At 52.7% G+C, this 26,197-nt stretch overlaps 9 protein-coding genes across 9 annotated transcripts; 7 read left to right on the top strand and 2 right to left on the bottom strand.

Annotated features, from left to right (window-relative positions):
* Positions 1-85: 85 nt before the first annotated feature.
* Positions 86-1,087, top strand: VE01_03326 (uncharacterized protein; the record flags this gene model as incomplete). Its single annotated transcript, XM_018272821.2, has 2 exons — positions 86-627; positions 723-1,087. The coding sequence occupies exons 1-2, from the start codon at positions 390-392 to the stop codon at positions 1,085-1,087; spliced, it is 603 nt and encodes a 200-aa protein (XP_018132605.1). The 5' UTR covers positions 86-389.
* Positions 1,088-1,521: 434 nt separating this feature from the next.
* VE01_03327 (uncharacterized protein) lies at positions 1,522-3,365 on the bottom strand. The gene is made up of 3 exons (XM_018272822.2): positions 2,927-3,365; positions 1,959-2,806; positions 1,522-1,900 (listed from the first exon to the last, which is right to left on the bottom strand). Exons 1-3 carry the CDS (start codon positions 2,994-2,996, stop codon positions 1,664-1,666), a joined length of 1,155 nt encoding a protein of 384 aa, XP_018132596.1. The 5' UTR covers positions 2,997-3,365; the 3' UTR covers positions 1,522-1,663.
* A 1,910-nt stretch (positions 3,366-5,275) lies between these two features.
* VE01_03328 (uncharacterized protein) lies at positions 5,276-5,806 on the top strand (the record flags this gene model as incomplete). The annotated part of the gene is made up of 1 exon (XM_018272823.1): positions 5,276-5,806. The coding sequence occupies one exon, from the start codon at positions 5,276-5,278 to the stop codon at positions 5,804-5,806; it is 531 nt and encodes a 176-aa protein (XP_018132541.1).
* Positions 5,807-5,832: 26 nt separating this feature from the next.
* On the top strand, positions 5,833-7,300 carry VE01_03329 (uncharacterized protein; the record flags this gene model as incomplete). The annotated part of the gene is made up of 1 exon (XM_018272824.2): positions 5,833-7,300. One exon carries the CDS (start codon positions 5,833-5,835, stop codon positions 7,093-7,095), a length of 1,263 nt encoding a protein of 420 aa, XP_018132423.1. The 3' UTR covers positions 7,096-7,300.
* Positions 7,301-8,562: 1,262 nt separating this feature from the next.
* VE01_03330 (uncharacterized protein) lies at positions 8,563-10,528 on the top strand (the record flags this gene model as incomplete). Its single annotated transcript, XM_018272825.1, has 3 exons — positions 8,563-9,618; positions 10,289-10,378; positions 10,442-10,528. 3 exons carry the CDS (start codon positions 8,563-8,565, stop codon positions 10,526-10,528), a joined length of 1,233 nt encoding a protein of 410 aa, XP_018132413.1.
* A 2,381-nt stretch (positions 10,529-12,909) lies between these two features.
* On the bottom strand, positions 12,910-13,866 carry VE01_03331 (uncharacterized protein; the record flags this gene model as incomplete). Its single annotated transcript, XM_018272826.2, has 2 exons — positions 12,910-13,376; positions 13,429-13,866. The coding sequence occupies 2 exons, from the start codon at positions 13,864-13,866 to the stop codon at positions 12,945-12,947; spliced, it is 870 nt and encodes a 289-aa protein (XP_018132414.1). The 3' UTR covers positions 12,910-12,944.
* An 868-nt stretch (positions 13,867-14,734) lies between these two features.
* On the top strand, positions 14,735-15,328 carry VE01_03332 (uncharacterized protein; the record flags this gene model as incomplete). Its single annotated transcript, XM_018272827.1, has 1 exon — positions 14,735-15,328. The coding sequence occupies one exon, from the start codon at positions 14,735-14,737 to the stop codon at positions 15,326-15,328; it is 594 nt and encodes a 197-aa protein (XP_018132415.1).
* A 1,278-nt stretch (positions 15,329-16,606) lies between these two features.
* VE01_03333 (uncharacterized protein) lies at positions 16,607-18,266 on the top strand. Its single transcript, XM_059463524.1, has 2 exons — positions 16,607-17,031; positions 17,221-18,266. The coding sequence occupies exons 1-2, from the start codon at positions 16,758-16,760 to the stop codon at positions 17,910-17,912; spliced, it is 966 nt and encodes a 321-aa protein (XP_059319877.1). The 5' UTR covers positions 16,607-16,757; the 3' UTR covers positions 17,913-18,266.
* Positions 18,267-20,842: 2,576 nt separating this feature from the next.
* Positions 20,843-26,196, top strand: VE01_03334 (uncharacterized protein). Its single transcript, XM_018272829.2, has 3 exons — positions 20,843-22,088; positions 22,266-23,378; positions 23,427-26,196. The coding sequence occupies exons 2-3, from the start codon at positions 22,523-22,525 to the stop codon at positions 25,664-25,666; spliced, it is 3,096 nt and encodes a 1,031-aa protein (XP_018132416.1). The 5' UTR covers positions 20,843-22,088; positions 22,266-22,522; the 3' UTR covers positions 25,667-26,196.
* The last annotated feature ends 1 nt before the right edge of the window (position 26,197 follows it).

Consider the following 26,197-nt stretch of genomic DNA (forward strand, 5'->3'; position numbering starts at 1 on the left):
ACCCAGAGTCCCCACTCGCTAAACCCCTAGTCCCCCTCCCCGCCCCCCTTCCCGCTCCGCCCCGCCCCGCCAATCCCCAACCACCCCCCAAGCCAAGGGCAAAGCTGACAAGGCGTGCGGTGTGTATCACTAAAAAGAGCGTGGGATCCCCGTTTTGCTGAGAAGCCAGCACATACCTACATACTCCACCCTTTTGCATCGAATTATATCCAAACGGCGCATTACGACCTCATCTTTCGGCCTACCTACCCAACGAGGAGTGAAGACAAGCACTGTTGTTGTTGTTGCCTGACGCCCCACTTGCGCCAACGATTCGACACGGACAAGCTGCACAGCATCGCACAGCGACCAAACAGACGACGTTTAACGAATAACCAACAAGCGCAAAAATGGGCTGGTTCGACGGCGCCTCAGAGGTAGCATCCTCCTACATCCTCGACGGCTACGGCTACGGCGGCCGCGCAGCGAGTCCGAGCCGCAGTAGTCGCCATGGAGGGCACAAGAAACATAAGTCGCATAAGTCGAAGACGGAGACGGGGAGTGCGTTTGGGGATTGGGCGGCGGGGGTGAGTGGTGGGGGGGTGCCGAGGGGGGGAAATAGGAGTACAACGAGTTTTTTTAGTGTTGGTGAGTTTATGTCCTTTCCTTGGGGGTTGGTGGATTGATGGGGGGGGTGAGGGATGAAAGATTGGGATTGGGATGGTCGTTAACAAGTGCCATAGGATCCGGCGCACGCTCAGCAACATCCTCCTACCGCCGCTCCCCCCGCCGCGGCCTCCTTTCCAGGACTTACTCCCGGCTCCGCCACCTCCTCCGCAAACTCCTCCATTTCCTCAAAACCCACCCCCTAAAAGTATTCATGCTCGTCATTATGCCCCTCATCACCGGTGGCGCTTTGACGGGGCTGCTCGCGAGGTTTGGGATTAGACTTCCTGCGGGGTTGGGGAAGTTGGCGAAGATGGCGGGGGTGGGTGGTGGTGGGGGAGGGGTGAAGGGGGGGAGAGGGGGGTTGGAGGCGTTGGGAGGGGTGGGGGGGATGATGGATGGGTTGGGGGGGGTGATGAGTGTGGCGAAGTTGTTTATTTGATGGGTCTGAGGGCTTGATAGGAGGGAGGGGGAAGAGAGAAAGTGTTTTGATATCCGGGAAGGGGAGGGAGGGAGGGAGGATTTTATTTGCGTGCTTTTTATGGGAATGGGGTTTGGGAATGTGATGTGATGTGATGTGCTATACGATTCTCTTTTTAGCTTAGACTTGCTTCGTTGGGTTTGGAATTGATATATGATTATACCTCATCACAGCTTTTCAATGCGAATAATTCGCACGCACGTGCACGACACACAGAAGTAGTCGCCGTCATCCGTGAAGGAAATATAAGACTCACCAAAACCGGACGGTGGTAAATGTAAACGGATTATAGAGGTAAATAGAGTTACAGAAGAAATACCTAGCACCACCACCTTAACAGGTAAAAAATGCAAGATCCCCCCCCCCCTCCCATTTCCCATCTATGCAAAAAAACATTTTATCCATCTTTTTCCCCCTATTTACACTCGAATCCCCTCCCCCACCCTTCAACCATTTCCCTCCACCACCACCACCCAAAGCCTACACTTAAAAACACCCAACAACAGCGAAGCGGAAAAACAGACATCTCACATCCGTCTATTTCCGTCCACCCTTCCTGCCGCGCACCTTCTTCACACCCCTAGAGCGCGTAGCACCGCTCGTCTCGCCGGCAGTGTCGTTCTCAGACGTGAAGTCGTCGCCCTCGTCGTAGTCGGAGTCGGAGTCCGCGGCGGGGGCGGGGGAGAGGAAGCGGCCTGCGGTCTTGGCGTAGATCCAGACGGGGAGGCGGATGAGGGCTGTGTCGCGGAGGCGGGGGGATTGGAGCTCAGCAGGCTATGTGGTGTTAGCGGCAAGGTTTGCATTTGAGGGGAGAGTTGATAGGGGGACTTACATCAAGCAAAAGCTCCTGCATCTCACCATCATCATTACGCTGCTCGAGATACACATTTCCCACAGCATCAACAACGAGGATCTTCCCATTCTCAGCCACAACGCGCTTCTTCGGCCCCGTAACACCAGTCGGCGTATCAGCTGGGGAAACCTTCGCCTTAGGCGCCTTAACCTTCTTCTCCGGCTTCTCCTTGCGCGAATCCTTCTCCTGCATGCGTCTCTGCCTACGGTTCATAGGTTGCATAGCAGCCTCCGCATCGCTATCCGTCGCCGGTGGTGTCTCGGCGCCTGCATCAATACCGGGGATGGTGAGATTCGCGCTCCCCGCCGCGCGGCGCGCGAACTTAACATAGCGGCCTACGAATTCCTGCTGTCTCTTCCAGCCGAGGTACAAGGCGAAGTAGTGTCCCGCGCCGCCGACGAAGATGAACAATCCCAGAAGCACAGTGCCGAAGCCAGGGCGAAAACGCGCGTAGTAGTATCCAGTCCCCTTCCAGACGGGGAAGCCATTAGCGAGGAAATGATCGTAGCGCGCGCGCTCCGGCCCTTTCAAGAGTTTCTGAACGAGACCCAGGCGCGCGAAGCGGTCTGAGGCGGCTTTAGCGGCGGCATTGATTTCAGCGTTTGAAGGGCGGCCGGCGGGTTTCTTGGACTTGTCGGTGGATTTGGTGCGGGAAGCGATGAACTTCTGCTTTACCTTGTCGGGGTGAAGGGCGAGGGAGCGCTTTTTGTAGGCTTTGGTTATCTCGTCGTGGTTGGCGTTTTGCTTGAGGTTGAGGAAGTCGTAGAAGGTTACTTCGGGGCCTTCGGAGAGGGCGATTTCGTCGCGGAGGCGGAAGATTTCTTGGTCTGGGGGGGGGAGGGGTGTTAGTTGGTGGTTGTGGGGACTGGATGGTGAGGATGGGAAATGGGAATTGGGGATTGGGAATTGGGAAGATGAGAAGGTGAGATTGGGGAATGAGAGCATACCTTCTTTGCTCCATGCGGCCACCAAGGTGACAGCGCAGGCGACGACGGAGAAGGCGAGGGAGAGCTTCATGATGGCTAGATAGACAGAACTGGTCCGTCTGGCAGGGCGAGTCGAGGTGGTGTGGTGCGGCCAATTAAGAGACCTGGTGGTGTTGGCGGTGATGTGGCACCTTTGCTGGCGATTAGAGATTGGACAGCGTCGTGGTCATTGAGGGTGGTGAACAATGAAGTTATATAGGGAGCTTAGATTATATATAACCCGACTGCTGCTCACCTCACAATAACCAGACTGGCCTCAGGAACGGACTATAAATGTTGCGACGTTGTCACTTTCCAAATGTTTAATTGTGGGGACTGACAGTTTGCGGGTTAGCGTGGTGAGGTGAAGCGAAGTGAGGGAGAGTAGCTGGAGTGGGTTTAGCGTTGTGATGGCCTGACATATGGGGACTAGGCTGAGTAGGCGGGTCGGGCTGAAGGAGTGGTTCGACCACAGTTGAGCACAGGACCACGTATGGATATATCACGTGACATCATAGTACCTGGAGCTATCTATGTCACGTGTTATACTATACAACGAGTAGAGTGGGATAGCGGGAATATCTTGAGAAACTCTAGAATTCTAGTGGTAGTGGAGAAGAAAGTTGTGGGAACGCCCTACCAAGTGTGCTTCCAAGTACTCGGATGGTACATCTAGGACCAGTCGGAGACCGCATGCATGTCAGCTTTTTACCTTATTAGAAATACTAGAAATACTAGAAATACGTGGGAAATAGAGCCAGATCTTTATCTGCCCAGCCATGCTGCAAGTACAGCCCAAGTACTCCTTTTCTCCTTCCCTCACCGTATAGAAATCCAAGCTGTGAGTTTGAGACCTGTGAGCTGTGAGCTGTGAGCTGTGAACGGACAGATGAATGGGACAAACGGGGTACAGCGAACACCAGCGTATATAGCGTATTCAGCGTATTCAACGTATTCAACGTATGGCAAAAAAGAGGACAGACGACACCGCATCAAGTACCCGCTTGGTACTTTCTCGCTGACCACGCATACGTGAGTGGGCATACTCCGTAGGTGAGCGTGTATGTGTATACCCGACAATACATCATACCGACAGTATACCGACATAAGCTTCCTGCAGTCTCTTCCCCATTCCCTCCATTCCCCTCATAGAAAAGAATTCCACCATAGATCCATAGCTGTGTGTTGTCCTATTTGATATATCTTTGACGTCGTGTCTCTTCTCTCTTCCCTTCTTTCCCCTCCTTCCTCTTCCTTCTTCTCTCCTTCCCAATCCTCACACTCTCTCCCCGCTCTCTGCGGCCCTATACCACCAGCGCCCATTGCTGGCTGGACCCAAAACCCCGGTGGTGCTCTCACGAGCAAGAACTCGACAGATCACTCACCGCTGCCCCGATATTCAGCCGCCGCATGACGAGTCAAGGGGACTTATCGTGCGTGTAAGGGAAAGGACGAGGTGGTGGACAAAGAGGTCGTTGTGCTGAGTGAGTTGTTCCTTCATCCTCTATCCAAATCACTTCATCTGCACTGTACCCTGAAGCCATGCCAGCTGGACCTCAAGCTGGACCAGACCAACTCCACCCATTTTCCCCCATCCACAATGACGAACCCCCTGCTTACTTAAGTCCGACGACCACAGAGCAACTTACGAATACTCCCCTTCACTCTTCTCTCGAATTTCGACAGGAATAGACCCGGATTCATTTATCTTCTTCTTCCTCCCAAGCCCTCCAAGGCTTCCAGATCGCCAATCACTGCCCGTTGCGCCGAGAAAAGTAGTATTGCTATTGTTGGTATTTATTGGCACTGACTTCCGACCACTCGGCATTACGTGAACCAACCCCTGTTGCGGGTTATCGGATTATTTGGGGATAATTACGGGCCTCCGAGACTCTCCTATTTCAGTCAGCTCCAGCTCCCAAAAAAGATTCACAGCCTACAAAACGTACGTACGTCAGTCATCGAGATTACATTTGTCGGCCTTTTCAATTGTCCACTTAGACTTCACTATTTTATAAACAAAGGTTCGTGAGCCTGGCACCTTCCCGAAGCTAGTACCTTTTACTGGTGCCTGGGAGACTTGCGTGTCTTTTGCTGACGACACCAGCCCCTGCCCATCACAGCTCCTTGCACCTCCAAAAAGATTTGACAGATCTCCCGTCACGACACGAAATCACTACAACCATCCACACCCGTCTTCGCGTACATAAAGGACTCAATCCGCACCTCGATTCGTCAGGAAGCATCTCTGAATCACTATAAACCAACTACAACTCCACAAAACCCTCGATTACCTCTCAATTCGTCATTAACAACAACCCAACCTTCACAATGGCACGCATTCAGATCCCCCTGGACGTCTTCACGTCGAGACTCAACCTCTCCGACCGCCTTGCTGGCTTCCGCTCGCAGACCATCGGCTCCCGCTTCGCCAACATCAAGCCCATCTCCGAGTTCCTCGACTTCAAGCGCCTGTCCAAGCCCGCCAACTTCGGCGAGGCCCAGTCGCGCGTTAACTGGAATCTGGGCCACTTCTCCAGCAACTATGCCGCCGTGTTCGTGATGCTCAGCATCTACAGCCTGGTGACGAACCCGCTCCTCCTCTTCGTCATCTTCCTCGTCGTCGGCGGCATGTGGGCTATTGGCAAGCTCGACGGCCGCGACCTCGAGCTCGGGGCCAACCGCATCACCTCATCCCAACTCTACACCTTCCTCCTCATCATCGCCATCCCCCTGGGCTTCTTCGCGTCGCCCTTCTCGACAATCCTGTGGCTCATCGGCGCGTCCGGAGTCACCATCCTAGGACACGCCGCATTCATGGACAAACCCATCGATGCGGCTTTTTCCGGGGAGGCGGTCTAGGTGGTCGGCCGCGATCTCCCGAATCTATGCCCCCATGGGGAAGACCACCGGGGGCGAAGGGGAGCAAGGCGCGCAAGCGGTGGGAGCGCGACCAGGCTCGCTACCGCGAGAGCGTGCGCGTCGAGGAGCTCGACTCGGACGACTCCTCGGACGCGCGCGGTGTCGACGTTAACGGCTACCCCGCCCGCTACGCCGCCATCGATGTCGCCCCCAAATCGAGAAAGGCATACGCGTACCAGTCCGACTCGTCGTCCAGCAGCAGCAGCGCCTCCTCCACCGACAGCGACAGCAGCGGCAACGTCAGCGCGGCCCAGATCGCCCTTCGCGACAAGGAGGAAGCCCTCGTCCAATCCGCACTCGCGCGCATCCGGCGCGCCCAAGAAAAAGGAAAATTAGAAGTGAAGCTCCGCGAGGATGAGCTCGCCGCCCTCGAAAACAGGCGGAAGCGCATCGCTGCCGAGAATGCGGCGAAGGCGAAACCTAAATCCTCGTCCTCGTCGTCTAAACGCGATAAAAACAGTGGCGGCAGCGACCGAAAGAAAAAGAAGGGTTCTGGTCCGCCAATGGTGACTGTCCCCATCGTCCCGCCGCCCGAATCCGCACCGTCGTCGTCAAGACCGCAATCCAGACGCCACAGCCGCGCCATCCACGCTGACCCCGCACTGATGGAGTCCTACGCCGCAGCGGAATACCGCCCCCCCTCCTCGCACTCGCACCAGCACCAACACCACGCGTCGCCGGGTCGTCAACGGTCGTCGTCGTCGCTCGCGCGCCCGGGGTCGCAGCACTACGCGTACCCGCCGCCGCCGATGATGACGGGTCGCCATGTCTCGGATGGGGTGAGGCCCGGGTCGTCGGCGTCGATGGCGGGGATGCAGATGCCTATGACTGTTATGCGGGCGATGTTGCCGCATGAGGAGGGCTGGGATCCGAGTGCGTCGCGCAGGGGGAGCGTGGGGAGTGGGGTGGGGGGGGTGGAGTATGATCCGTTTGAGTACCAGGTTAGGGGGGAGGGGGAGTATGGGCGTGGTGGTGGGGGGTATGCTGGTGGTGGAGGTGGAGGGGGGGGGTATCCTGTGGGAGGGGAGGTGGTGTATTCGAATGTTAGGAGGGTTATGCCTCCTGGCGGTGGTGGGGGGTATGTGGAGAGGAGGGACGAGAGTAGTAGTAGCGAGGAGACGGATGAGGGGAGTGGTGTCAGGGTTGTACCGGAGCGGGTTAGGGAGAGGGAGGTTGTTCCTGTGCCGGTGGCGACGCCGTCGAAGAAGGGGAGGAAGAAGAAGCGGTAGTTCATTTGCGCGCGGGGGGTTCGACTCCTGTTTTTGTTTTAATGGCTTGTTTTTTTTTGGAGAGAGAGAGGGAGATGGGGTTGTGCGTTGTTTTTTGCTTTCTAATGATGAAGATGACTTGTTTGTTTTTTAGCTCTAAAATTGGGGGGAAAGGGGAGGTTGCATATAGAAGTTTATTCGTAATGGGTGGAAAAGCGAGGGGGGGTTATATATTATTTTTGATGGCTGAGATTTATTGTCTTTTTTTGTCTGGTGAGATGTAAGTGGGTGTGATGTAGTGTGGATGGTTGGGTGGGTGGCTAAGTGATTAAGTGACTGGTGAGTGAGTGAGTGACTGGTGAGTACGTGTGGGTGGTCAGTGAGATGGAGATCGAGAAGGGGGCCTCTGCCTCTCTATCGACCCTACTAACCTCACTCTACAGTTCGAGATTCAGGTTTATGTAACACTGTGATGACAGAGCTTACGTATATCGAGGTTCGTTGTCTACGTAGTAGTGTTCTCGCATCAGCTTCACAGACATTTTATTATAGGGCCGCATTTTATCCCTTCTCAGGATGGACCAGGATACCCTCAACCAGCTCTCCTTGCTTGATGCACAAGGCAGCACAGATGGATACGGGCGTGGAGTGGAACGCGTTACCAGTCGGCGTAAACGAATTTGATTACCTCGGAGCAGTGATTGCGAAATATCAAACCTTGATGTTGCCCACCCCTGCAGCTACTAAGCCGCTGCCATCCAACCCCCCTAAGAAGACGAAGACCAACCTACCCTAAGAGACTGCTACGAGCAGCCGCCCTCCACGCAACACTACCGCTGCAGCCCTTAAACCTAATGAGACGGCGCAAACCCCACTCTTATCTACCGTCCGCGACGGAATTCAACGTACAGTACTACTCGGGCAACACTGTGCATTACATCTACTTCATATAAACCGAAATCTTCACTTCTAAGAGATATGGGACATACTACTTACTGCTGCGTCCTCTGTGGCGCTATAATTGGCGAAGACACTGAAACGTGGCTAGACGAGTTCCGTGGAGGTTTGAAGCCCATACCCAAATTACAGCATCGTATGACTATGCTAACTGTAAATCCCAATATAGTTTATATCAAAGAAAATCAGTGGAATAGTCCACGGCTCTCCGGCATAGGGATTATAACTGATACCATCGGTGTTAACCTTACGGTGCCTCTCGAAGCAGACCAAAGGCATGACGATGTCGGCCTTGACCCGTCTGCCATCATGGATTTATGGTTGTTTAAATGCTCATTTAGCAAAACGAATGAATATCCGTGGTGCGTTCCACAGCCCTTTTGGGGGTTTCCTTTCCACGAATCGTGCTGGGTCCTTCTAGGTATCCTACACGGGCCTGGAGATCTTGACATACAAGCCCTACATGGGATGTGCCGGTCCTTCCCGGTAGTAAGTTGCCTACTAGACTTTGGACATGATTACGGAGGAACAATGCAATACTACCCTGACCCCAAAGATCACATTCCAGGGGAAGAGTGTAGTGTTAGTAGAAGTTATTATAAGGAGCGTTACTATCCTCAAGACTCGAAGAGGGACCCTATGGAGTACTCCGACCCCTTAAATATTCCTATTCTCCAAGAGATATTCCAACAGACGTTCAAGAAGGCGGGCGGGGTTAACAAAAAGAACGACGCTGGCGAAGCCGCCTGGACCAACGATTCGAACCCAACCGATTGCTTCCAACTTTTCCCGACAGAGATTATCTACGACATTCTCGTCTGCTTGCCATCGAAAGATGTGCTGAATGCTAAGCTGGCGTCAGCGACATTTGCCGCCTTGCCGCTGACAAACACATTCTGGGCATCGAGATTCCAGCGAGGTTTTGAATTCCATTGTGTTTTCGAGGCCCAAAGATTACAGACAAACGACTCCGACTGGGAAACAATGTATCTGAGCGTTAAAAGCCTTCAGAATACCCCTAGCTTCAAAAACAGGCGTCGGATCTGGAAGCTTCTCCTTCTTGTGGAGGAGTTACATAGCCGTTTGATTTCGGCGGAACTAAAAGGCACTATGTCACATTCATTTTTCGAGCCAGATGCACCGGAAGATAATAGGTCATGGAATTTAGCAAGCGGTGTACTGTGTCAACCAGACAATTACTTCGATCGTGGCTGTAGGTCCTTGTTTGCAAGGACCGTAGACATTACCCGTAAAGTCACTGGCGTATTTCTCAGCTTCGCTAGATTCAATAGCACAAAGTATGTTTCGGGTATTCGATTTCAACAGTGCAATGGCGTCAATAGCTCTCTTGGCTACGTCGTCTCGGATGAGGAGATCGAATTGGATGTGGATGGGTCCGTTCTGAGCAAGGATGGATGCAGCATCTTTGGGTTCTATCTTGCTATTGATTCCCGAGGGGTACGGGCATTGTCTCTGTTGGCCAGTAATGGCAAAGTGTCAACATGGGTTGGTGAACATGAAGGGATCCCTAAGACGCGATTACTTCTGAATCAAGGGGATATTTTAAGTCTAAAGGCTGGATTCGATGTAGGTTGTTTCTATGCCACTTATGATATCTCTACTGACCCGCTCAAATGCCTTCAAAATGGTGGCACTAGGTAGCTTAGATGACGATTTCACTCCGACAGGTCAGTTGGACCTCCGAGACCATGCTCGATGGTTGCCAGATGTGCCTAATGAGGCCCTATCTTTAAATGCGAGTTATGTCCCTGCGATAACAAGACGACCCCCGCAAAAATACAGCCCGCTAACCATGCTGTTATTTGGCGGTCGGCACGGCGCGCATCTCTCGAAACTAACCATGATATCGATCTGGATGGGGGAAGACGCGCAAATTCTTGGCATATACTTCACGTACAGCGTCGAAGTAGATGGATACAAGGTCCACAGCTTAGGACGACCATGGCCTCTAGGTCGAGATGATAGGAACCGAGTGCCTTGCGACTGCTATTATACAAACGAGTGCTTAATAGATTACTCTGGCGGTGATTGTCCAGGAGACGTACGGGTTGACTTTCCAATTGATGGGCCTGGAGGGGAAATTATAAGCAGAGTCGATCTACAATCCATGAGTTGCGGAACATTTCTGGGATTTCGAGTACGTTTACTCCTTTGCCTACGACGCCTACCATGTTCGTTATTAACAGAGATGGCCTAGATCAATACTAACTTTAATCGGACTGCTACATTTCCTCAGGAACGTGTAGATGATAATCTTGATGATTTTCCTCTACAACCTGTGGAAACTCCTGGATTAACGACAATAACTGGATTTTACTCTATACTAGTATGTTATTACCCATGCAAGGCATCTATGACTATGATGGGCACATACTAATGATTATAACAGTCTAGTTCATGTGGTCTAGATTACCTAGGCGTCATCTCTGAACACATTCAAAAGGATGATGATCCCAGTGTGATTCCCGAAGCGTGATTCTTACGCCCAATCGACAGCTACACCCGCACTCTGACCTTACTCGAATTTTGAAGTGATGGCGATCAAGGGATGGCAGGAGCGAGGCTATGCTTGAAGATTCCGTGGAGAGACAATGTCGAAGTTGGTCGGCAGTAGGCAATGATATAACTATAGAATTACGCGCCGAGTCCATCTCCGCAAGATAACAATATGCACGACCTCGCTGCTCCTCGGTCGTCTCTAGCAACTCGCCCCTATTCATCTTCCCTTGGGAAATTGAGGTCCCAGTCGATTATTAACAAGCCGATGAATGGAGCATATTGTCTATTAGGTAAATGAGAAAGTTTTATACACACAGCAGCAGCAACATATGGGAACGAGCCGGCAATAGAGAGAATCATCTTCGCAAAGCCAGAGTTGCCCGTTTGACAAAATGGAGGCGGATAAAGGCCTGCAGGCGGGTGCCGGTGGGTGCCTCATAGTGTGGGATTCCTCTTCTTCAGGGACGTCTGGGTTTTCTCGGGGTTGCATTGTCGTTCCATACACGATCTGAGCCCTGAAAGTAGGCGATACATTTATCAACTGATGGAACGAGATGTTTGGTTGGGACTTCCTTGCGTGAAGGTCCGTCCAAATTTTGTACGAGACAGCTTCCTCGATGGCCCGAATGGGCCTGGCGCCTACGAACGCCTCAATTCCAGTCTCCTTCTTGGCCCTTAGCTTACGTTAAACACCTGGAACCGGGGCAGATGCATCCCCTGGTCGGACGGTCCCTTGTCCCAATCTGACGTCTTGTGGTGCGAGAGGCGTCTTCCTCTTTTCCGCACCATACGTTTTCATAGGTGGGCGAACATCAGCCGTAGCAGTAGACACATGGGGTTCCTAAAAGACTGAGACACTCCCACTAAGCATCTTGTTTCGAGTCCTTGAAAAGTCTGAATCCTGATCGTAAAGTCCATCATATTCCTGGAAAGCCTGGAAAGAGATCATATTGCAGATGAGAGACGGGAGGTGGTATAGATGGATCACACGGCATAGGCCTTTGTAAATGAGGGGATGAAACATATATTAATTATGTCTCATTGCTCGTGTGCCTACCATCCCTCGTGTCTTATCCCGCATATCTCATCCCCTCACTTCTCACCCTGGAAAGGAGAATAACCGACCAACCGACGCCACCTCACCATCTCCACGCCTTTGACAGAAACATTTTTATAGCCCGTTCTCTATGTCCTGTCACGAGAACTTGTATATGTGGTACTCAGAAAGGGATCCTATCATAGAAGGGGGAAAGGAGGCTGTCTGTAGGGAGATTTTACGGAATTAGATCCTGTGATGAGAAAGAAAGAGGCGAGACATGATATTCCTCCAAGAAAACAATATAGCCGATCAACCGACGCAGCCTCGTTAGTCCGCATGCTGCGAGGTGAGGGATGGTAGTAACTCTCCCGTATATCTTATTACTAGAGGTTTGTAGATATGATTTTCATAAAGATGTTTCGTTACAGGAGGAAGGGTTGATATTTATTGTTTCTTTGGTGGTAGGCTTTGCGGGGGTTTTGCGGCAGTGATGGGTTGTGGGGCCTCGTTCTGACAGCTGTCGATCTGGGTTTCTTCACCGAGTATGCTTCTGCGAATCCGAGAATTTTTACGTCGCATACTTCTAGGCTACCATCAGTCGTCTGCTTCGGGTAAGATTCTGTTATTTATTTTGAGCTCTTGGGTTGGGATTCAAGGACATTGTTACATTCATGTCGTTGATGACCAAACACAGGTATAATGCATTTCTCATTGATTTGCGGGGTGACAGTTGCAATATGGATAATGGCAGCCCATCGATCAGCATTAATGTGCTTTCACAAACCTACTTGCAAGATAGAGGCAATAACAGCCTCAACTCATCATCCGAGCGCTGCCACGAACCCGTTTTCCCCCTTTCTCCGTGACCTTTGTGCAGAAAACATCAGCCCCCTCATCTGTCCAGCGAATAATCCATGCCGGAAGGGATGAGATCTTCTACGGGAGAAGATAAATGATTCTGTCAAGCTCCTCCATAACTTCCAGTTGAGCGGCAACTTCAACTCTGATATCCTGTGGATCGAGCGCACCCTCCCTTCTCCTCTCCTCCGCTCCAAGATCTTCAACTTCAGGGGCCAAAATGTTAACGCAATAAAACGGCAAAAGAATTGACAAAAAAACATACAACAGTGGGTATTCGCTGGTGGTCACCCACCCAACTACTAATCCACCGATCTCAAGCTTGTGTATGGCAGAGCGGACGGGATGCCCAATTCTCTTGAGTCTATGGTCGTATGTGCTGGTTGCTAGAATGTTGGGCCATATATTACACTAGGAACAGGCAATGGACGCTGGTTGAAGCACAACCAAATCTTGTTATACCACGGCACACCAGCGGAACACCAGCGGCACACCTCTAGAGGCGCCATGGAACGGTGAGAGGGTGGTATTTGTTAAAAATTAGATCCCACAGGAATACTTTACTGTTGTCGGCGAGCAATTTCCTTTCGTTGTCCTTTTCGTAAAGGTAGTCCTGCTTAGCTTTCGTAACGTCGTAAAAGCGGTCTCTTATCTGACTTAGTCCCAGCTTTAAAGTATCGGTAAATTGAGTCTTTGATACCATAGACCGCCTAGCAAAGATGGAGCTGGAGTGCTGCTCCTTGACCAACAAGATATCATCGAGAATGGAGTTTACGTCAAGATCGCCTGCCTTGATTTGGTTGGCTCTCTTATGCGTTACGAAGAAGAGTGGGCCATAAACAATATATTCCACAAAGCGCTTTGCTTGCTTGAGGTCGACGCGTAGCTGAACCATCTGTGCAATGGTGAAGTCCACTTGACGTTGCTGCTACAAAACAGTTAGATGTGAGTATGGTTGTGTATCTCAGTATACTGCGTACCTGTACAAGCGGCTGGAATTTCCTTGCGATGAGGTAGTCCGTCAATGTGGTTCGTCTACCAACTTCTCCCGCCGTCTGCACAAATGACTTATACTCGGCGAAGTCATCATTGGAGCAATCGGCATCCTTGATTTCAATTTCAGTGAAGTTGAAGAATTGGGATAGAAACGGTGGCTCTTTTGGGTCCATGAACCTGAAAGTCTCCTCTCGCACAATTGCGAGAAAGGCCCTCAGGCGAGAAACCGCACCAGGGTCCGTAGATATATCAGCTAGTACGTCAGGCAATGCAGTAGCCATCGCCTTGCTGAATTCATCCGTTATGTCCTGTGGAGAATTTTCGGGTTCTTGGAAGGGATCGAACTGCTCGTGGCTGTCCTTATTTTTGACATCGTTGAGTGTCGTTGGATCTCCAACTTCGGGCTTGGTAGGCTCATCCATGGCGAATAGTCGATCGAATGGGCTGTTATAAATACGATGTCAGCAAAGATTGCCTGACAATGATCGTAGAAAAGTAAGATTTAGAAAAGCACTTACTTGAAACTATGTTTTGCAATATATCACAAAGAAGCAGAGATCGAACTGCCGAATAGTTGCTAAAGCAACTGAAGTAAAATTAGCGAGGGAACAGTGAAGCTGCCAAGCTCGAGGGCCTATAGAACTTACCCAAAGCCGCAGATGTGGGACGTTGTATGCCCCTCTAAAGTGAGGATAGCCTTGAGGCTGATCTTGTTTGTTGACCGAGGGAGGTAGGTGGGTGATGGTGGGAAAAAAGATCGATTCGCTTGATGTGGGTATTATAAAAACTTCAACTTCAAATTCACTTTATAAGCGCTCTGCGATCGATTTCACTTTGTGAAGACTCGCTAGTACTTTTCTCTGCTACTTGCATACCTTCAGTATCGTCCACACTACATTTGGATTTGAAGTTGAGCAGCTTCAATCAACAGCTGGCATGCTTCTTCTTGCATTTCTAATCTCTGTTCCCATCCTCTCTCAAATACCACTTCCTACATTTTGGTTCAAGATTCAACTACTTTGATCTTGCTTCCGTCCTTCAGCTCTCCAAACTTCAGCTTCACTCTACAAGCGCTTCACTCCACAAACAGACTCAAGGCTCCTCAAAGGTAAGCATCACTTTCTGCATTTGGTTTTGGGGTTCAACAGCTTCGATCTAACCTTGCTAACCTTTACAGAGCTGATCAACTCTCTGCTTCTCTTCGAAATACAGTTGTTCACAGGACCATTTCAAGTACGTCGAAGTTCTCCACGCTGTGAATTCAAGTTCAATACTAAGTTCCTTGCAGATATGTCGTCGAACATCAACTTCAATGAGGCAATTGCGGACTTGACTGCAATGCAAGAGCATCTGCAGATCTCAAGCCTGCCCGTTGAAGCCACAGAAATCAAGGGCGACAATGAGATCATGGATGCCGAAGATATATCCATGGACGAGGAAGAGGGTCCAGGAAAGTACCTCGAGTTCTGGGACCTTTATTCAGCACTCAACGTTACGATGGCCAATACCATCGATGCCCAAATGGATACGTACAAGCACAGTGTAAAGAAGGCCAAAGAGCTCTATTCGACGAGAAAGACACCGGAGACACCGGATGAAGCAGCAGCTGATAGCGCGGCTGCACTGAAGTTGTTCGACGAGTCTCGCTTTCAACAGCACTATAATCGCATAGATATCTCGTTACAGGCGCTGGAGGACCTCGACGTCGCCGTATATCATCTCGAACTCAGTGAAAAGTCGGGCAATGGGGTTCCAAGGATGCTATCGCAGCTGTGCGACAGACTCGAGTATTTCTTTGGCTGCAAAGCAAGGGTTCTTAGGTCATGGGATAAGCTCGAAGCTATCATCACAGAAGAATTGAAGTTCTGGGAGGGGAGACAGTGATTCGTCACGGTCAATCGGCGGCCACACACGCACTCCAGCTTTTCTCGGACTTTGAAGCAATGACGGCCAAGGCATGACAGGAGCGAGGCTATACTTGAAAATACCGCGCAGAGGCAGAGCTATTCGTCACTGTCGATGACAGTCCCTTCCAATCAAGGACTGATCCAACATGTCTTGCTTACGGATTATTTCTTTTCTTCGGTTTCTCAGAGCATTTCAAAACAACAGCGACTAGGGCCGACATGGCAAGAGGCCGAGGCTATCCTTGAAGATGCCTTAGATGGACACTATCGCCGTCGATCGGCAGCTACAATAAATCGAGAGCCAACCAAATACATCTTGCGGATTTTTTCGCCTTTTCATTTCCTAAAGCATCGCGGAGCAACGATAGTTCATATTACAATTAACAGTTCTGCCCAAACCACTGCATCATTTCCGCACACAGCTGAAGAAGAAGAACGACTTGACATTGCATGGCCTAACAAATGTTGTATTTCAAACGCCGACAATAATGACCCCCGTTCGCCAACGCGTTTAATCGCAAATCCCTGCCACCCAAATACCTATAACTGTAAATCTTAACTGACAGCTACAACTATAACCCCCGTTCCCAAACTATCCACAATCCCCATCCCCGTTATCAACGCCTTTCCTATCCCGCAATAACGAACATGGCTTACACCCCGCAAATACTATATATAATACCCGCCGACTGCCGACTGCCGTCTACCGTCTGCTACTGCCCGGTGGCGGCATGCACGGGCTCAAGAAAAAAACACCAACATACATCGGGAGCACTAATAGATCTTGAAAACCTCGGCATCATCATAAGCACACGACTCCCCCCATAAAATCTTAACAAAAAAACTATATATCGACTTACCATTCCCATACAAATCGCACCCATTCATATGTACAAAACCCCTTCCTGCTCAAAGGGGAAACAGCCCCATAGCCGAGGATGAACCCCTTCCCCGGATGTACCCCAGATCTTCAACCCCCCGGACCCCACACAGCCCCCCTAGCCCCCCTACCGAAAAAAGCCCTCACCAAACTCCACCTAAACCCCAAGCATCCACCAGGCTGACAGCACGCTGACACCTCCAAGCCGCTCCATTAGGCCATTTTCCCCTCTTTTTCCCCTCCTTCGGCCCTTCCTCTGGACTCCCAACTCCCAACAAGTGGAAATCGATATAGTGAGACGAAACATAACTAGTTCATGCGTGCGCGTATATAGCCCGGAGGAAGTCATGTGATATACAACCGTTGATCCCAGCTCGTGGAGTTGTGGTGGTGATTGAAATAACAAGGAGTCCCCCGAACCCCCAGACCCTGATCCCGTTTCCCCGCCTGCGCGCGTGCTAGATCCTTGCGTCGCATCACCCGCAACGACGATACGACGCTCGCACGACGCCGAAACGTGGTTAATATGTCGCATCAATATAGCCTGTACCCTACGGCGAGCGCGGTGGCGTCGACGACGGCGGCGGCGGCGATGATACCGCAGGAGCCGTTGACGCCGACGAGTATCTCGACGAGGGGGAGGTCGAGTACGAGCACGAGTACGAGCGCGAGCTTGAAGAAGGGGAGTAAGAGGGAGAGTAAGGATAGTAAGAGTAGTACTGGGTCATCGTCGTCATCGTCGTCGAAGAGGGATTGGATTGAGCATCCGTTGCCGGTGGGGATATCGATTGGAGGGAGAGGTATGTCTGTTTGTCTATCTGAGCTATAGCTATCCCGTCTCCCCGTCCCGTCCCTTCCATTCGTTACCAATGACCATTTCGGTGGGCGGCGCCAACTCCCCAATCCCCGTTCACAAATCCCATAATACCAACGAGATATACCCCGCCGACTTTCAAATCACTAAGCACCACAACTAACACGCCCAGTAGAACGTGTCAACCCCGCCGTCGCTGTTCTCGCCCCAGCTTTTGCAGAAGATCCAATCATAACTTACGTCCTTAACACACTCGACCCCGTCGCGCGGCGCGCCTACCTCCCCGCCTACTTTACGGCGCTAGTCACGCAAGCGACGCTGAACGGCGCTTACGTGCTCGAGCACTCCGATTGGGAGAGTTGCCTGACTGTCCTCCCTCCCGGACGGAAAGTCGAGAATCCCTTCACCCTTTTGCAATCCGGGCTAGTGGGTGTGCTCCGGAAAGTGGGGTTATCATGCGTCAAGCGGATGCTAGGAGAATTCGAAGGCGCAGTGAAGAAAGCGCGGAGGCGCGGACTGGCGAGGGGAGAGTTGCCGTATTACGTCTTCTTTGTTGGAACGAGGGCGGATCGACAGGGTAGGGGGTTGGGGAGGGAGTTGTTGGGGGAAGTGACGGAGAGGGCGGGGAGGGAGGGGAGGAGCGTGTGGTTGGAGGCTACGACGGCGGATAGTAGGCGGTTGTTTTTGAGGATGGGGTTTGTGGATGTGGAGGAGGTGGTTATGGGGAGGGGGAAGGTTGGGCCGGGGGGGTATGAGCAGATTGGTGGGCCGGGGGTGAGGTTGTGGTGTATGGTTTGGAGGAAGGGGGATGTGGTGGTGAATATTCGGGATGTGGAGGATGAGGAGGAGGAGGAGGGGGATGATTAGGGCGTTGGTTAGAGAGGGGTAATGGGTTTAAAGGGTTCGGAAAGGGTGGTTGTGGGTTTCGGGAGAGATGTGGGGATGGGAATTCGGAATTCGGAACGGCTTGGGGGTTTCGGGCGTGTCTTGGGTCTTTGTGGCGGACGGGTCGGCGGTGCCCTTGAACCAATCTTTTGTTGGCAAGTTCGGCTTACTCTGTTCTTCTATTTTCGACACCTGGATGGGGTGTGGGAATGTGTTTTACGATAGTTGATTGGAGTTTTGTCAGCCTTTCTTCTTTTCTATTTGATACCACTAAGCTGTCAATGCTACGGCATTTTTTTATTCTATTATATAGCCAATGAAGCTATTAATTGTTTTATGGAAATATCTCTAGGACTCAATTTATATAGCCAATGAATATATCATTTATTTTATGGAGGTATTTCTTGGAATTAATAGATTATGTGTCTTCATCATCTGGGAACATCTGGAATGACACCCGTCTATAACACTTTTCATCTATCCCGAAGAATATAGCCCACCCGCCTCAAACCACACACCTATCCCGCCGCCTCCCGCCATGTAAGCCTCATTTCCACAATACCAGGGCAAGACAATCCAAACCACCTCAATCGATATTCCAGCCTCAACGCCACCATCCTGCACCGCCATCACACTGCATCACCATCGCCATCGCGTCTAAGACAGGCACTCACTCACTCAGCTCAGCCGCAGACATGAGAAGCCATTTACCATCACCGTGTCAACTGATTAAAAAAACAGATAAACACAACAATCCACCACGTCTCACCAGCCTCTCCCCTCTCTCTCTCTGTTTATACGCTGCCAAATACATACCAAGCTTCGCCAACGAATTCACCCACACCCACACCCATGAAGCTGGAAACTGACAACTGACAGAATAACAAACACCCACTTACTACCCACCTAACCCATCAGTATGGGTGTCACTTCCCCCCACACTACACAGACCGGTCTTCCCCACCACACACGACCATTTCTCGAAGTCGAAGGATGAGCATGTGGGGGAGGGAGACGAGTCGCGTTTGTACCACCACCACCACCGCCGGCGTCAACCCCCCTCCCACAAAGATTGTGGAGAGGGAAGAAGAAGAACAGACGCACAGCACGCACGAAGGTGGAGGACGACGCAGTATGTGCGAACAAAATACAACAGTGCAGTACAGTACAGTTACTGGGTGTAGTCCCCTCCCTGACCCCCAACCTGCACGACCACCCCATCTCGGACGGACCTGCGTGCATGCATACCTACGTTCGTGCGTGGTTTACCTTGCATGCATGTCTAGCGCGTCTTCTCTGCACCACTCGGGGCACGTCGTTGATGTTCCCTCATCACTCGGGCCTGTGACGGGCCGACATGCGCACCGATGGCGTGCCGCCACCAGCGAACCGATAGGGGAAGAGGGAGGAGGTACGGAAGGATGATGGTTTGTAGGGCCTCGCTCTGTGACACGGCGAGGCGATGGGAGACGCGCGGATTGGGCGTGGAATCGGCGTGCGCGCGGGCGTGGTCGGTGAGACATCCGTGCTGTGTGGGAGGGAGTGGATTGTGGGACGGATGTGTGCCGGCGGCAGGCGTGTCGGTGCTGTGCTGTGCTGTGGACAGCGGCGGGGATGGAGCTTGATCGGGACGGGGCGGAGGGTGGGAAGGGGGTTAGTGAGGTGATGTGATGTGAGTTTGGGTTAGTGAGATGGTGGTTGGTGGATGTGGGTGTGGGAGTGGGAGTGTTGCTGGGTGGGAAAGAGTGGGAATAGTGGGTGGGGATACAGCCGTGGGTGGGAATAGTGTGTGGGAATAGTGGGAGTGGGATTATGGATGATCTACAGTTGGTGTAGCTCTTGTGCTAGTCCCCACAGTGTTCCGAACTGGTCTGGTTTGTTCTGCTCTATCGGTTTTGCTCTGTTGCGTGGAGTCATTTTGATCGAGTCCAGTTCAGTCGAGTACACTTTGGTCGAGTACTCTTCACTTCAGCCTGTCATCCTCTGTCTACCCATCCCTCACATCCTCTCTAACAAAGCAAGGGTTCCCGTTCGTCTGTCACCCCCATCCATCCTCTCATCACATTTTTCTTCACCCACCCCCCTACCCCCCACCCCCCTACCCCCCACCACATGCACTTCACCCTGTGGCTGAACGCCTCTTTTCGTCCCCTAACTTCCGGTTTCGTGGGCGGGGGGAGATAGGAGGGAGTCTGCCGGTGTGGGTTGGACCGTTGGCGTGGAGAAGGGAATTTCCCCTTTCTTGGCGGGGGATGGGTGGTGTGGCCAATGGAGGGAGGGAGAGGGAGAGGGATAAGGGGGGAAGTGTGATGGGAGGGATGGGAGGTATGGGAAGTATGAAATGAGGCGTTGGGGGTATAGGTGGGTTGGTAGGGGAGGGAAGGGGAGGGAAGGGGATCTGTTGATCTGGTGAAGCTCAGCCAGAGAGGTGTACTCTGTACTGGCCTGTGGGATGATGCCATGTGAAGCCGAGTCAGACGCGATCAGTGGGATCGCTGAGGATATAATGGTTAACGACGACGTTATTAATCTATCTGGTTATTAATGGGTTAATTAGGATCGTATCGTGCCTGATGTGATGGAGGGTCTATCCCGTGCGTAAATAGTATTGTGGTTAGCAACCATGTCCATGCATTACGAGGAGCTACGAGGGTATAGAGGCTGTTATTGAGGGAGTGGGGATTTGTTTGTGTGCCGACATGGAGGCTTTCTGCAGGTTGATAGTGCTGGAAAAGTATCTTGTGGTATGATTTAGTATGAGAGAGTACTTTGGACAAGGGGGGGTAGGGGGGGAGGGGGATCCAGGGGGGACCTTTCCCTACTCTAACTTTTGGTAGGGGTCCCAATGTGAATTTAGTGCCCGTCCTTGTACCCAACAGGGAGAGGAGATGAAGGCATCTCCCTTTCTTCATCTTTTGTGTCTATTGTTCGTTGGTTTCTTCAACAAAGGAATTGTTGCCTTGCATATACTGTATAATACAGTGCAGTATAGATCAGTATAGACTGCGATAACAACCAACAACCTCGACAGCGACAGCGACAGCAACAGCGACGGCGACCTTCCCCAGCTTCATCCCCAGGCTGTCAGCACACTACCTCTACTTTCTACCCGTCCGCCAACCTTTACCCGTCAAAGGGCCCGCCGCCGCCGTTCGTGCCGTGCCTGAGCCGTGCCTGCGTTTCTCGCTACCAAGCCTGTCCTTGTTGTCTCCCTTGGTGTCTCTTCAGTCTCTCCTTGGTGTGTTCCACCACTGCAACATCGGAGAATACCAGAGACACTACGACTCGCCCGCCGAGTCAGCGATCGATACACTGTGGCACCACACACAGATACACGATCCACGATACACAAACACGTCCACGGTGGAAAAAATATATATAAAATTCAAAATACAAACAAAAACGACTTCAAGAACGCGACAATTCATGCCAATCTACAGCTGAATCTACAGCGTCTCACTCCACAGCCACGGATCTACACACGAAACAAAGCATCAATCGTCAAAATCAACCCCCAAGAACGACCACCCGAACTATACAACTCTACACCAATACAATCAGTCAACGATCACTCAAAGACCCCATTGATCGCTGCCTCTCCTTCCTCTTTTCCTCCTCCTCCAAGCCCCCCAAATCACCCCCAAAACTCCCTCCAAACCTTCCCCCAATCAACCCCCAATACTCCATCCTGGAACCCATCCTGCACGCTACTACTGCCACCGGCCTACACTCGACCAGTCGCACGCACGGGCGTTGCATGCACGTCCACCGTCTGCACGGATCCAGCCAACCAACTAAGTAAGGTACTGTCCACTACCCTACCACTAACAGCCACGCTACCACCACACTTGCGACCAAAACCTACGAGAGACCGACGAGGGAGGAGGGAGAGAGTCGCATGGGGCTATCCGGCAATACCTGAACGAACTCCTTTCTCAGGGACCAACCGCCGCCTTATCCATTCCTCACCCGTCTCCTCCGCCTTCCCCCCCCACGACAAAAACACAACACGATTGCGACTCGACGGAAGGGAAGATAGACGACACTCTGCGATTCTTTAGCAGAGACTTCATTTCTGAGGAGATACTGCGAGTTTAGTGCGAGAATTGGGCCTCCATTTTCACCGGGCCGTATCGCATATCCACGTGCATTAACGAGGTAGGTTGAGCGCCCTCTGCTATTTTTGATCCCCCCCCCCCGGATTGCGGATTCACCGTGGTCAAGAGGATTCGCGCACCTTATTCACAGTGAATTTCATGCGATCTTCCCGTTTGCTGTCATACTTGCCGCACTTGGCGAAAAAACCACGGACCCGGCGCTGACCGCATTGCGAAGAACAGTTACAGGACGCCGATCTAGGCCTTAAGATCCCCCTTTATACGCGTTTCGCGAGGTTCGACGCGGGACTTGCCCGGATTGACTCCAACGACGAGCACGCTCGAAAACTGCGACTCGAAAGCCTCGCACGGAAACCCGACTCGAGCGGCTGGCGGGCTGGGCTCTGCATAACCTAGCACCAAACCCGTCGCCCGGAACGAACATATACCACACACATCTCTCCGGCTGAAGTGAGCCGAATCCAAACATACACAATGGCGGCATCCATACCACGACCTTCGCGGCCGTCCTACGGGCCCCCGACATCCGCCCTACCGGCAATCCCAACAACGAAGACGAGAAAGAGCACTGGTGCCATACCCACATTCGCTGACTCGAACGACCTTACAATACCTCTCCCCAAGACCGGACTCCGATCGCCGTCAGGCGGCCCGCCCGAGACAGGTCTCACCTTGCCAAAGACACTGCCAAAACTGAGGACTCTCCCCGCCGGCACGAATTCGCAGGGCAAAACGATACGGAAGACGATCAGCATTAATTCCTTCCCACAGCCGCCGCGGAGCACGCGCACATCGAGTCTACCACCGAGCCCACTCTCTGCAGGCGCAGGAGCGGCGTCGAACCGAGACTCGACAGAGAGCAGCCCTCTGACACCACTCGGCGCAAAGCCGCTGCGGCGGAAACCGAAGACTTCGCTTGGACCTGGCACGCAACTGGCTTATGCGGGCGGTTCCTCGCCCAGTCTACTCAACGGCAGCGGAACTACAAAATCTATATCGAGCGGGCCAGGCGCAAGAGGATCAGATGGCCTTCTCAGCCTCCCTTCACCGCCACAGAGCAGGAGCTCTTCGGCGCAGGACACGGAGTCCACGGCGAGTACGTATGAAGACGGCCTGGATGCCGGGAGGGGCAGGCAGACCTCAGCGGAGCTGGCTAATGGCGACTCGAAGTCGACAGAGGGGAAGGGGAATGTCATCGTGAGCGTACGTGTGCGCCCGGATGCTGGTGGCGATGCGCCGGGCGCAAGCAAGACTGATGGGGAGTGGATGGTGGATGGGAGGCGCTCGCTCGTTGCCTACAAGGGGCCAGCGGGTGGTGACCATTATTATGGTGAGACTACTACATTGAGAATCTACGGACTATGCTAATATCATACAGATAATGTATTTGCGACACACGACACGAATTCCCGCGTCTACGACGGCTCGGCCAAGCGATTAGTACGACGAGTTATGGAGGGATACCATGGAACGGTCTTCGCATATGGAATGACGGGTACAGGAAAGACATTCTCGATGCAGGGCACGGCGACAAACCCTGGTGTCATTCCTCTCGCCATCACCGACATATTCTCCTACATTCGCGAAACCCCTTCACGCGAGTTCCTCCTACGCGTCAGCTACCTCGAAATCTACAATGAGAAGATCCACGATCTGCTCAATCCACCGCCAGCGAACGCTCTTGGCGCAAATGCACCCGCCCAGGAGGAAATCAAGCTCCGCGAGGACGCAAAGCGAGGCGTTTACGCCAGTCCCCTCAAGGAGGAGATCGTGCAGAGCCCGACACAACTTCTTCGTGTTATTGCCCGTGGTGACCACGCCAGACGGACATCGAGCACGCAGTTCAACGCCCGCAGTTCCCGCAGTCACGCCGTCGTGCAGATCGTCGTCGAGAGTCGCGAGCGACTTCCCGGCAACGGTGCTATGTCGGATAACAAGCGCTCTGGGCTCGTCCCCGGTGGTGTCAGAGTCTCAACTCTGAGTCTCATCGATCTTGCTGGTTCGGAACGTGCAGCTGAGACCAAGGAACGCCGCGAGGAAGGATCGCATATCAACAAGAGTCTTCTCACTCTCGGAACGGTCATCGCGAGGCTGTCAGGTGATAAGGATAAGGAGGGCAAGCCGATGGACAAGAACGGCAAGCATCTTCCTTATCGTGACAGCAAGCTCACCCGCCTGTTGCAGGGCGCACTCTCGGGTGACTCCCTCGTCAGCATCCTCTGCACCATCCAGATCGGCTCTGTTGGGTCCGCAGCGGCGGCGAACACGCACACCGGCGAGACACTGAATACGCTCAAGTTCGCATCTCGCGCAAAGAACAATATCGTCTCGCACGCCAAAAAGGCTGAGGAAGCTCTCGGCGCCGGCGGCGACGGCGGCGCCCGCGTGCTCCTCGAGCGATACCGTCTCGAGATTCAAGACCTACGCGGCCAACTCGATGGACAAGCCAGGTCCAAAGACGACGAAGAAGAGAGCAAGCGCGAGAAGGAAGCCGAGCTCCGCCACGAAGAGCAGATGCTCGAAATGCAACTCGCGCGCACAGCACTCAAAGAGCGCATCGAGCACCTCAACCGGCTGATCATCTCGAGTAAATCCACAGGTGTGAATTCCGGGTCCTTCTCCTCGATGGGGAATCATCCCCGCTTATCGACCATGACGTCCAACACCAACCTCGCGTCGGCGCGCTCGTCGTATGCCGCTTCGCTCGCGGCGGATTCGAGGAAGTCCCTTGAACGCTCGCCGAGTATGGCGAGTCAGTCTACGCTGGGGCAGCTGCCGGCGTCGGATAAGGGGGGGACGGGGTCGAGTACCCCGCACCACCATGATGGGCATGATGATGAGGATAGTATGGGGGAGTATGGTGATGGGACGGCGTCGCTTGCTGCGCAGAATAGGGCGTTGCTGGCTGATGTGGCGGATAAGAACCGCTACATCTCCACCCTCGAGAAGCGACTCCTGCAAGCTCGACGATCCAGCCATTCCCGCGCGAGTATCGGCTTCAACGGCGGCAAGAGCGGTGCAGCTGCTGCGGCGGTGGCGGGGGGCGAGGACACCGGCGTCGCTGCGCTGTTGAGGGATAAGGATGCTGAGATCTTGGATCTGAGAGCTAGGCTTGATGATAAAGATCATATGCTCACCGCGCTCCGCTCTGCAGCTCGATCACGCGATGCAGCAGAGCGAAGCGGCGAGACTACAGGACGTACGAGCGTGTTGACGGCGGAGAATCTCGCTAGTGCTGCTGCGGCGCTGGGTAGGGGAGAGGTTGGGCTTGGTCTGGGGATGGGGATGGGGTCAGCGGGGAACCATGTCAGTATTGCCTCAGCGCCTACTGGTGCTCCCCTCCGGACGGGGGCGGTGACGGCGCCTGCTACCCCAGCGGCGGGGGCGGTGGTGGCAGACCCGATGGCGGCGTCGATGCCGACGAGTCCGGTGCTGACGAGTCCGACGAGGGGGAAGGGGAAGAGGAAGAGTGTGGATGAGATGAGTAGGATGCTGGATGAGATGATTCAGGATCGGGTTGAGAGGGGGGAGATTGTTAAGGGGGTTAGGGGGAGTGTGAGGCTTCCTGGGGTTGGGGGCGAGAGGAAGGAGGATGGGGGTGTTGCTGTTGTTGCTTGAGCGGGTCTGTCTTGAAGGAGCTTGGTTCACGGGGCACGGGTTTTGAGAATTCGATGAGCGTCGTGTGTGGGGATTTTTGTATTTGTTATGGGTGTGTTTTGTGTGGTTTCTCCCTTTCTTTTCTTTATACCCCCCCGTTTCTTTCGCTTCATTGTCCACACCCTTCTTTTTTTTCACACACTCGTTGGGGGTTTGTTAGATATATTTTGTTTCGATTTGGGATAACTCGACGGACGAGGAAATTTACAAGGAAAGGAAAGACTGGAAAGACGGGCACGGAAGAAAGTGTGGATGGTGGCGGCGACGCCTGTGGATGGGATAGTACGAGATGAAATAGGATATGGAAGAAAGGAAGGAAAGAAGGGAAGGGGAGCGCGGCGTTAAGGGATCAGGAGTCCGGAAGGAACCTGCAGCGATCGGCTGGTGGGTGGCGTATATGTATGAGTATGTCGTACCATGAGCGATGAGAAAGACAGTCTGTAGTCGGTAATATGGGGGCGAATACCCAAATTCAAATACCAAGATTCACCA

Source organism: Pseudogymnoascus verrucosus (assembly GCF_001662655.1).
Source record: "Pseudogymnoascus verrucosus strain UAMH 10579 unplaced genomic scaffold scaffold_10, whole genome shotgun sequence".
NCBI classification, from domain to species: Eukaryota; Fungi; Ascomycota; class Leotiomycetes; order Thelebolales; family Thelebolaceae; genus Pseudogymnoascus; species Pseudogymnoascus verrucosus.

Coding starts and splice junctions, on each gene's coding strand:
- VE01_03327 (XM_018272822.2), bottom strand. CDS start 2,996: ATGAAGCTCTCCCTCGCCTTCTCCGTCGTCGCCTGCGCTGTCACCTTG. Junction 2,807..2,926: donor GGCCGCATGGAGCAAAGAAG/GTATGCTCTCAT, acceptor TCCCCCCCCCAG/ACCAAGAAATCTTCCGCCTC. Junction 1,901..1,958: donor TGCAGGAGCTTTTGCTTGAT/GTAAGTCCCCCT, acceptor AACACCACATAG/CCTGCTGAGCTCCAATCCCC.
- VE01_03333 (XM_059463524.1), top strand. CDS start 16,758: ATGTCGCATCAATATAGCCTGTACCCTACGGCGAGCGCGGTGGCGTCG. Junction 17,032..17,220: donor GATATCGATTGGAGGGAGAG/GTATGTCTGTTT, acceptor CACGCCCAGTAG/AACGTGTCAACCCCGCCGTC.
- VE01_03334 (XM_018272829.2), top strand. CDS start 22,523: ATGGCGGCATCCATACCACGACCTTCGCGGCCGTCCTACGGGCCCCCG. Junction 23,379..23,426: donor GGGTGGTGACCATTATTATG/GTGAGACTACTA, acceptor AATATCATACAG/ATAATGTATTTGCGACACAC.